The 11,774-nt window shown below is 40.2% G+C and overlaps 1 protein-coding gene across 1 annotated transcript in view; it reads right to left on the bottom strand.

Moving 5' to 3' along the window:
- The window catches only part of LOC134747048 (cytokine-like nuclear factor N-PAC), a 75,309-nt gene that overhangs the window by 52,068 nt on the left and 11,467 nt on the right, over nucleotides 1-11,774 (bottom strand). Inside the window, exons 5-7 of the mRNA XM_063681607.1 lie at nucleotides 9,612-9,758; nucleotides 8,442-8,639; nucleotides 6,662-6,835 (exon numbers count right to left, since the gene is read on the bottom strand). Coding sequence (XP_063537677.1) covers nucleotides 6,662-6,835; nucleotides 8,442-8,639; nucleotides 9,612-9,758 — 519 coding nt within the window. The remainder of the gene's footprint in view (nucleotides 1-6,661; nucleotides 6,836-8,441; nucleotides 8,640-9,611; nucleotides 9,759-11,774) is intronic.

The raw sequence follows: 11,774 nt of genomic DNA, 5'->3' as shown, positions 1-11,774 counted from the left end.
AGTTTTTTTTTGGACAACCTATGACATTTACTAAAAGCCCCCGTTTAGCCTATTCTGACAAAAAGGTAACTACGGAACCCTACACTGAGCATGGCCCGACATGCTTTTGGCGTATTTTTAGGGTTTCGTACCTCAAAAGGAAAAAACGGAACCCTTATAGGATCACTCGTGCCTGTCTGTCTGTCCGTCTGTCACAGCCTATTTTCTCCGAAACTAATGGGCTAATTAAGTTGAAATTTGGTATACATATGTAAGTTTGTGACCCAAAGACGGACATGTAAAGTAAACAAATTAATTTTAAACACGAGGGCCACTTTCGGGGGGTAAATGACAAAATAAAAAAATAAAGTTTTTCAAACTATATCGTGTTACATATCAAATAAAAGAGCTCATTGTAAGAATCTTAAATATATTGTTTTTTAATTTTAAGATATATAGTTTAGAAGTTATTCAAGAAAATAGGCAAAAAATGACCATTCCCCCCTTTATCTCCGAAACTAATGGGTCAAAATTTTTGAAAAAAATACACAAAATAGATCTACCTATAGATCACAGGAAAACCTATTAGAAATGTGCAGTCAAGCGTGAGTCGGACTTAATAACTTTGTTTTTGATCCGACCCCTACGGGTTTTTTAGACATTTCATTTCACATAAAAAATACATTGTTTAAATTGTGTAATGTACGGAACCTTTGGAACGCGAGTCCGACTCGCACTTGGCCGGTTTTTTAAGTAAGTATAATTTTAAAGCTACCAACGCAAGAATAACGATGAATAAAACTATGATGTCGTGATGACTACCATTTTATAATGAAAACGGCAAATAATAGCACTAAAAGTGGAATGTCACCGTAAGTGGATTAAGTCAAGAGGCCACCGCTAAGTAGGGAGGGGGAGGGGTTCAAATTGGCGTTCCTAAGAAGCCATATTCTTTCGGAAGTTACTTATTATCAATTTTATCGCTTTCCCTATCTTGCGCCAGCTCTTTGACTTTTTGATACGACACGACCCCTACTTTTTCTTACACTTGCTCTGAAAAGCTGCGTCTGGGTTCTCCTCTATCCCGTACAGTCATCACCTGCTATAATATGTTACTCTTCAAAGGCAGCATAAATATGTGATACGCTCTTATTCATGGCTTTACAAATAAGATCGTGTCAGATATTCTCGCGAATATTATGGGGCTACCCGAGGTTTTCATCGATTTGTGACAAGTTTTGAATCGTATCCTACTTTTGTACTACAGATAGAATTATAAGATAAACGGCTAAAATCTTTTATCTCCATTTTTGTCTACCGAATTTTGAATAAAATGAATACTTATTTTTTTATGTTTTTTTTAACATTGTCTAATATAACCTTTTTTCGTATCTCGATTGCTGTGAAAGATCTTACATATACGAAATCTACATATTTGGGTTCGTCTTTGACGTTTCTAAAGGGGCCCACTGACTATCAGTCCGCCGGACGATATCGGCCCGTCAGTTCTTCGGAACTGTCAAATTTTTGCTCTAACTGACAGGCCGATATCGTCCGGCGGACTGATAGTCAGTGGGCCCCTTAAAAACGTGTCAGAGGTTAATTTTAAACTAATTAACACAAAAGTTATCGCCAGTAAACCAGTTTTTTGGTTCTAATTGTTTATTTATTTATTTAAACTTTATTGCACGATATAAAATTCTACAAATGGCGAACTTAATGCCTTAAGGCATTCTCTACCAGTCAACCATTGGGTCAAACAGAAACGTGTAGTTAGTGCAGGATAGTAGACAGCAATTGTGATGCCAAATATCTCAAAGACAATATACTTTGAAGTAAATATGGGATACTATATTGCTTAAAACCGTTGCTGTTAATATGATAAGCTACAAAAAACATTAGAAGACTAAGGGATTTACAACGAAGGACATTGGGGCATGGGATCCCCTTATTGCAGGTGACTCTATATACATTTATATGTAGAAAATGACTTGAAATATACATACAACTGGGGCCCGTTTCTCAAAAGCTTGTAACTTGTAATACAAGCGGATGTCACTTTTTGACAGCTTTTGTTAGAAAGGGACTTCCACTTGTATTACGAGTTACAAGCTTTTGAGAAACGGGCCGCTGTTGTCAAGATAATGGTGTAAATTATTTTTAGAAATAGCATATAGATTTTAAATAGTCTTGATTTGCCTTAAGTTGCACAACTATCAAAGCTGAACGAAGCAAGAAGTTAGATAAAAACCCAATAATGGACCACTACGATACTGAGGGAGAGAGCGTCATACAGATGTTTAATATTTTCTGGAAGTGATGAAGAAATGGACAAGATAATAAATTAATATAATTGTACAAAAGCGTTAGTTTTTTAATTAGGTTTTTGCAGTTTTCGAGTCTCTGCTAGAAAGTCAATAAGTCGGTTTTCATGACTATTTTTTACGGTAAATTCCGAATCAGTGTCAAGTTGTCAACATATTAAATACATAGAAATAAATAGAAATGTCCAAGATTAAATAATTTGTTTAATTGTTTTTTTTAGTAAACTGCTATTATTTGTGTGTGTATATTTAGTAATGAAGCGAGTGGTGAAATAACTGACGCGGCTGTCTGTTGCGGCGTAATTCGATATTTGCACACATCGCCGATCACCGAACACTTAACACATGCCATGTATTACTTTATATTATACCGACTAGTATGGATTATGTAAATATACATATTGTCGTTGTAGTCACATACCCAGAGATGGGCCAAATACTCTGTATTCAGCATATTCGACAAGTTTTCTAATGTTCGTATTCGGCTAAATTATTCGATCAAAGTCCCGAATATTCGGTAAATATTTTCTATAGTTTTTGTCATGTCATGCTCCTCCAGAACTTTTGAAATACTCTCTTCCAGTTCACGTTTTCCCGTTTGTCATTAGAACACATTATGAATTATGAGACATGTTCAATTCATAGGATGTTTTGATTATTTGGAGTGTTGACAATTTGTTTGCCAGTCCCTTGCCTTTTGACCAGTGTTCCTAGGGAATTGCCTAGGATACATTTTTAGCTGCTAACGTAATTGAAGCGTTTTCAAATGGTTTATTAGAATGATACAGATGAACCGAACATTCTGTACGCAAACGAAGCCTCCCACAGTGAAAATTAATGGCTTTGGAAAAATTATCGATTTTATGTAATCTTTCTAGCAAGCATTGTTCTGAGATATTTCTAACACAGTTACAAAGCCTAATACTGCTAACTTTTAAGAGCTATGTTGACCACACAAGCCTGACTGCAACACTACTAAATTGACCTACTTTTATATTATTATTATTATTTTTTAAGTGATAGTCAGCAAACGAGCAGACGAGCCGCCTGATGGGAAGCAGTCATCGTCGCCCATGGACATAAGCAACATCACAGGAGCCACTTAAGCATTGCCGACCCTTGAGAACCCTAAATATCTATGTGTATAATATAAATATAATAAATATAATATAATTTATACACATAAATTTAAGATTAGATCCTAAGTATGCATGTAATATTGCTATGCCCCCATGGGGTCCATGTGGAACTACCAAGACTTTGTAATACCTATAAAACCATGGTTGCAATAAATAAATATGAAACGTTAGTGTTTCATGGACCGATAACTGACACGACAAACAACCACTGTAAACACAACCTAAACTCCGTCTAAGATAACTTTGCACTGAATTGAACAGAGCAAAGTGAATGAGTGGCATTGTAAATATGTTATTTTCATAAAAATTTGACATTAATGATGCCATGCAGAGTTAATTTGGTCCGACTCTACACATCAACGTATCCTAAAAAAACCGGCCAAGTGCGAGTCGGACTCGTACACGAAGGGTTCCGTACCATTACGCAAAAAACTGCAAAAAAAAACACGTTTGTTCTATGGGAGCCCCACTTAAATATTTATTTTATTCTGTTTTTAGTATTTGTTGTTATAGCGGCAACAGAAATACTTCACTGTTAGAAGTATTAGAACAAATTAAATTATTTACAGAAAACACTTTAATTTGTTTTTATTTTAAGTAGAAACACTACTATATAAATTATAAATGAAATAAATGTCATTTACAGTACATATGGTGCTACTTTCTCGCACTAGTGCGTAAAAGAGCACTTTTTGTGCATATGTCGAAAGTTTAAAGGGCCATATGTACTGTAAAACGTTGTTCGATACACGTGCGAATAGGTAATTCGCAACTCGTGTCGATTTAAAACACTCCCTGCGGTCGTGTTTTAATTTATCGCCACTCGTTTCGAATTTCCTCTTTTCCGCACTTGTATCGAAAATAACTATTTTTCTTAGTATATGACATTTATTTCAGTTTAGAAATACATCATCTGTGAAAATTTCAACTGTCTAGCTATCACGGTTCATGAGATACAGCCTGGTGACAGACAGACGGACAGCGGAGTCTTAGTAATAGGGTCCCATTTTTACCCTTCAGAACCCTAAAAACACATACGACTGTCGAAATAGACTACCTATAACAGCTATTGTAATTTGAATCTTCCAGCTTTAGTAATAAAGTAGCCATTTGAGAGTAGGTTTAGTGCACGTTGTAATAATACCAATCCTACGTGCGTCGTCTACGCACACGCATTCGGTGTGCGCAAACCTTTAATGTGTTTATAAAATGACTTACCTTTTTCTCCAAGGGTATGCTCAAGTAAAATATCTTAAAAATAGCAGAGCAATTCATAAGTGGCGGATCGTCCATAACTGTCGATTGCCAGAAGTTTTAAAAAACATAAATACGAGAGCAAAGGTCGTAGTCGGCATGTAAGAATAGTTTATATCATTCGTCGATTTCAATTTTTCAAACAGAAAAAAAGTTCACATCTAGGTTAGGCTTGTGCCACAGTGGGCTTTAGATTTAGATTTTACCTTCTACTGAGCTCGTTTGGCTTAGCCACCCTCAACAAATTGATAACAGTTGTGTTAAGTTACCACCGGGTTGATGATGAAATCTAATACTTGTACCAATATTTTAACTTTATTCGTTCGTTACCAACATAATAACAACCAATTTACAATAAATATTCCAAGACGTCTACACTGTAACTCGTCTGTACACGAACTGCCCCTTGTCACAGTGTACCCGCCTTTTAATAACAATTCAAGATGGCGGGAACCAGTGACAAGTAAGGGTCAACTGATACTCTTTTTTAAGCTAATCGTAAAAGAAAAAATGATCAAAATATAAGCTATTGATAAATAATGATCCTTACAAACAGTGTTGCTAACAGATGCGGCCTGGCAGATAGAATGATTAGAATGTATCCTACATAACGACCGGTCATAAAATGCCCGCAAACGTTCGTTTAAATTAACACAGGACTTAATTAGCAAATGTAAGGGGAAAAAACATCCCATCACATACCATCGGATGTCGTGAGTGTTGTGTTGTGTGACAACCCTAACGTACAAGCTAATAATCAAGATCAAGTGCGGGTAGTTCGCAAAACCCGCGCGGCAAGAAGATGTTGATACAATTCCTCGCCAGTCTGCCTTTGACCATGAACGTAACGTCACGTTCGAAACGTCAGGCCATAAATAAACGAATAGACCGCGGGCCAGGAACAGATTTCCATGAGCAATCGCCTCCCGGGCGAAAACTCGTATAGTGGTTAACGGCTATGTATGATGAACCCTCGTGGACGTCAGCTGCCGCTCCGTTGGTGACCGCAATGAGAACAAATGAGTCCATTCTGAGAGAATTAAAAATCACCAAACGACTCTCAACAATCTGCCAGGAGAGGGATCTCAGATTCTTTGGGCATATAATGAGATCGCCACACCACAGCCTCGAACGGGACATCATACTGGGGCAAGTTGAAGGCAAGCGCGCTAGAGGAAGAGCCCCGGCAAGACGTTCGGATTCCATTAGACAAGCATGTGGTTCCATGTAGAGGGCAGCCCACATAGCCCTTGATCGCGTTAAATGGAGGGATATAGTTATTGGTCACGATCCTCAGTCATGAGGGAACGACGAGGAAGAGATACTAAGCGCTGGTGGCCTAGCGGTAAGAGCGTGCGATTTTCTATTCGGAGGTCGCGGGTTCAAACCCCGGCTGGTACCGATGAGTTTTTCGAAACTTATGTACGAAATATCATTTGATATTTACCAGTCGCTTTTCGGTGAAGGAAAACATCGTGAGGAAACCGGACTAATCCTAAGAAGGCCTAGTTCCCCCTCTGGGTTGGAAGGTCAGATGGCAGTCGCTTTCGTGAAAACTAGTGCCTACGTCAATTCTTAGGAATTAGTTGTCAAGCGGACCCCAGGCTCCCATGAGCCGTGGCAAAATGCCGGGATAACGCGAGGAAGATGATGATGATCTAACTAAGATGCTATTACTGCTCCCACGTATGACGTACCCTACTTAACCTTTTCGACGCCGTGTCATACACAAAAGCTGTCACTCGGACGCCACGTCACCGAAATGTCAAAACCTGAAGTTGAACTTTATATATGCACATGCACGTAGGTCTATGTTGCTCTGTGGTCTTTGACCGATTAATCCGTCTTTGGCGTTGGACCTACACTGCCGATATATCCGTCATTGGCGTTCAAAAGGTTAAAAGCGAGGCCGTTATAGTAGTCTCTCAGGATCTGCTGAGGTGGCAACAAGAACAGTGCACCTACCTTGGCAGCAGTCCTGTTCCACACGACGACCTTGTGCCCGGAGTTGAGCAGGTTCTTCACGATGCCGCTGCCCATGATGCCGAGCCCCAGGAACCCGAACTTCATCTGGCTGGCTTTGATGTTCTTCTCCAGGAGGGTGTCGGACACGTTCTCCAGGTCGAGGGGTGGGGTTTCCTGTGGAGGTGATTAAATTAGTTTGATATACAGGTTGGCTAAAAAATAAGTGCATTCCCGTCGACAGGGAGGTTTTGGGATTATACTGAGCAACTTTCACTATGGGACCAACCACGAAATCGCGGAAAAAAAATTACCCTCCCATACAAAATGGACCAGCCAATTTTTTTTTCGCGATTTCGGGGTTGGTCCCATAGTAAAAGTTGCTCAGTATAATCCCAAAACCTCCCTGGCGATGGGAATGCACTTATTTTTAGCCACCGTGTAAGGTAAGTTAGGGATCTTTTCGAGGGCTAAGGTCAATGTGGAGAAGACCGTTTATCAGGTAAGACAGTCTACATGCTCTTTCATCACTTCTAACTCGGTCGTAGGTCGGCAGAGCAAAAGGAGAGAAGTTCTTCCTTTCTGTCTCTGAGCGACGTATGTATACAAATATGAGAATTCCCTTCCCGACCACAAATTGTATACCTTACTTACCCACATTGACCTTAAAGGATTTGCCACACTGGATGAGTTCTGCGGTCAGCGGTCAGGTCAAACCCGCATTTTACAGTGCAGTACATTTTCTGAACATCTAAGTCCGTAAGGCCGAAATGAAGTGCAACCTTTTGGGCCAAACGCTTGTTGCCAAATGCATATTAGGGTTCCGTACCCAAAGGGTAAAAACGGGACCCTATTACTAAGACTCCGCTGTCTGTCTGTTCGTCTGTCACCAGGTCTCTGTCAGGTGTCTGTTGAAATTTTCACAGATGATGTATTTATGTTGTCGCTATAACAACAAATACTAAAAACAGAATAAAATAAATATTTAAGTGGGGCTCCCACACAACAAACATGTTTTTTTGCCGTTTTTTGCGTTACGGTACAGAACCTTAGAGGATATAACCAAACGGAGACGTCTGTAATTTGCTGTACAAAAAAAATCTGCCGATTTTTTCGGGGGAGGGGAACGTCAAATGTATACGTAACGTAAAAACGTAAAAATAGCCATGTCAGATAAACGTCAGTCCATACATTGTGTATGACCATTGGCCGACTATTTTCGACAGAGGGAACACCTGTTAATGGCTACTCCGTTTGGTTATATCCTCTAAGTACGGAACCCTTCGTGCGCGAGTCCGACTCGCACTTGTCCGGTTTTTCTTTAGTATATGAAATGTAATTTAGTTTACTGTTAGAAGTATTAGAACAAATTAAATTATTTTAAAGAAAATACTTTAATTTGTTTTTATTTTAAGTAGAAACACTACTATATAAATTATAAACTGACTTAAATGTCATATACTAAGAAAAAGTGACCAAGGCCTCCAGTGCCCTAGGCTGGAATCGAACCAGCGTCCTCTGCTATCGCGGCAGGTGCCTGTGCCATTCGGCCACTGGGCCACAGCGGCATAGGTCGAAATTTTCCAAGTATATGCACTTGTTACTGAAGGCTAAGGCGCCCCCTGACCATCCCTAAGGTAGAACAGTATGGTTCGACCTACTAACTGAATCATCCATGTGATTTCGAGCTAGCGAGAGAGATGACTTTTTTCTTAGTATATGACATTCATTTCAGTTTTTTTAGTTTAATTTCAATTTCAATTATTGTCAAAGGTATACTTACAGGTCTCAATATATTCGAGGGGCGATGCAACAAGCTGGACTTCTTCGAGAAAGAGTGGTTTAACATGGACGGCTTCTCGTCCACGTCCGGGTCCGTGTAGGAGCGAGACAGGCTGCTCTTGCTCTTCTTCTTGGCCGGGGCCTTGACGCCGGCGGAGGAGGCTCGCTTGATTGGTTTCACCTTTGAACCCAAACGTATCTATAAATAGTTAGAAGGGTAAGCGGTGGATTTGTGGCCATGAGCATGGCTCGGAGAAACGCCCGTCGTTTTGAAAACATATCCATAACTTGTGGTATTTTCTATAAAACGGAACCTTATTGTCGATGGCGCTTACGCCATTATAAACGATGCTCCGATATAAATACAATACCGCGCAACGCTGTGCGGCGTAAGCGCCATCGACAATAAGGTCCATTTTCATAGAAAATGCCCCATTTATGAGTCGAAAATGTTCGTTCACAGTGTAGGTACGGACGTCATTGGGGCATATTTGTGGTATTTTCTATAAAAAGGGACCTTATTGTCGATGGCGCTTACGCCATTATTAACGATGCTCCGATATAAATACAATTCCGCGTGACGCTGTGCGGCGTAAGCGCCATCGACAATAAGGTCCCTTTTCATAGAAAATGCCCCATTTTATCGTTGACATTGATATATGTCTCTGTTGTACGGGACAGGGATATATTTTCAAAATGACAGGCGTGTTTCTGATCCTTGGGCATGAGGTCACCATGCAAATCTAACTACCAGATATTGATCTTTATGTTAAATCTCTAGCGGCCCAGAGACCTATAAAAATTGCCTTTTTGCCATCGCATTTTGAATGTTCATATTTAAAAATAAATTGCATTTGCCTTGGCAAGTTTTGATTTGTGGCCAGAATAATTTGAAATCTACTTATTTTGTATACAGCATGTAACATTAATTTTAAGAGTTCGTAGAATAGTCAACAACAATTACAAGGAACCCTGAAACAACAAAAGCGGCTCGCAAGGGGTGCGAGGATAGGAGGAGGAGGAGGATAGGGGTGGAGGGGGGGAGGAGGTTTAACTAGCTTCTGTGCCCTATTGTGTGAAATTTGCCTCTTTCCTCAGGGCAAATTGGACCCGCGGGCAGTAGTTTGGAGAACCCTGGTCAAAGTTATAGCAAATAGGCAACGCTACATACCTTAGGTGTGGCCGTCTTCTTCTTCACCTCCAGCTCAGGCTCAGGCTCCTCGGCCTGCGAGTCTTGTTCTTCGCTCTCGATGTCTTCTTTGAGCTTGTCAAACTCTTCTTCAGGGTTGCGTTGGTGCCCGTCGATGTCACCGAATTTCTGGACAATAGAGATGGATTTTTATATTAAAGGAAAAAATTGAAAAAGTTCCGTGCGTTGCTCTTAATTAATTGAGCTACGGAAGCCTACCAGAACCTTGCAAATCTTTCCATTCCTTCCCTTATAAAATTAAACAAAAAATCCCTTATTTAAATTTGGAATATCGCTCGCAGACGTATCTGCATGTTAAAAAATTGATAATAGGGATGGATGTTAATTTGGCATGTTTTACAGTGGTTTTCAACCTCAGACGTGGCTCACTCCGCGATTTCGTCGCGTCGCTACAAGTACACGTGGCTCGCACCAATTTTGGTGTCTAGCCATAGTAATTGCCGCGTACCGCTACAGAACGAACGCTTGCTCGCGCTTGCGCCACCTTGCGGTCATATTTGTCGTAATAGAAGTGTTTTGTTAGAGAGTGAACCTTCTGTACTATTATTTATTCTGTGTCTAGTAACCCTGGAAGCACCTGAAGTAATCCAACAAGATCCAAGTTTATAACTTGTTGGATCACTCAACAAGTTATAAACAGAACAACTTTGTTGAATTTTAATCATCATATTTTATCGTAATATTTACTTCTAAATGGTTGGTGGTCTGTGGTATATATTTTTTTTTATGGTTTCTTTACACTAGAACCACGGATATATATACCTATGGTATTGGCATTGGCAGATCGGCACCAGCCCGCGCAGCATGGTTTCCCCTATCACTAAGTCCGTCACTTTCGCACTCGCATACTTGTTAGAACGTGACAGGCATGGTGATAAGCGTACCGTGCTACGACTCCTGAGTTGAGGTCACGGACATACACAATAATGTCATGTTATTACAGTGAGGTTTTGAAATTAATTAAATTTTACATAAATCCCATGTAGGTTTACCTGTCTTTAAGGAAACCAAATATTTTCTTTTATGCCGTTTAGTACAGCTTTGATGTCTACCGTTCTCCAACTCTCCCTCAATTGTTTTGTTTCTTTTTGTACAATAAAGAGTTTTACTATTATTTCCATCTTTCTACCATATTACTACATATTACCATATTTTTTTATTTATTTATCTATTTATTGAAAACACATTTACATGACATTACAGTATAAAACTAATGCGCCATGAAAGTTAATTACATTTAAATTACAACTAGTACTATGGTATATTTACAACACTAAATTACTACAGTTGAGCACCTATCATCCATCCTCTCACAAAACCTCAGACATTCACTGCACACAGCCGTCCATCGCCACGCAAACATATCGCAGTCAGTAGCTGATGTCAGGAGCGCATTCAATAGTGTGAGAGCACGAAGAAGTGGCGAGTTCTTTCGCGACACAGTGCGAGCCGCCGCGCCGGCACTGCCAATAAGTCGCGTCGGCGGGGCCTGAGAGCCATCCTGGGAACGTCAGGGACAAAAAGTCGTACCAGGCTGCACACCAGCTCTGGGCAGTCTGACTCGCCACGCAGGACCCGTAAAGCCGTAGTCAATAAAGAAAAGTTTCGCCTGACCTCTAACGAGTTGTAACCGAGGGTCCCTAACAAGAATTTGGTTGGGTACAGAAACGGGTAATACCCGTACATTTTCTTGTACAAGGATCTTAAAAAGGCTATTTGAACTTTCTCGAGTAACAAGGCATACGTTGACTCGCGTGGGTGCCACACGACCGACGAGGCCTCCAACTTACTTCTAACCAAGGCGTTATAGACCAGTTTCAGTGCGAATGGCTCTTTAAAGTCACGCATGTTGCGAATCAGAAAGCCCAGTCTTCGGTAGCAGTCCTTAGCAAGTGATGACAGGTGCTCGTGAAACGTGAGGCGCGTATCGAAGAAAACTCCAAGATCCTTAACCGAGAAGACACGAGTTATGGGCTCGGGTCCCAGCTCGTAATTCGCAATTATTGGATCACGCGCACGGCTAAAACTACAAACACAGCATTTGGCAGAGTTAAAAAGAAGTTTGTTTGATTACTACATATTACCATATTACTACATATTACTTTCTACATATTACCATCTTTT

This window comes from Cydia strobilella, chromosome 14 (genome assembly GCF_947568885.1).
Source record: "Cydia strobilella chromosome 14, ilCydStro3.1, whole genome shotgun sequence".
Classification (NCBI taxonomy): domain Eukaryota; kingdom Metazoa; phylum Arthropoda; class Insecta; order Lepidoptera; family Tortricidae; genus Cydia; species Cydia strobilella.
Note: the sequence above shows the minus strand (reverse complement) of the source record. Positions and strands in the feature narration are given on the sequence as shown.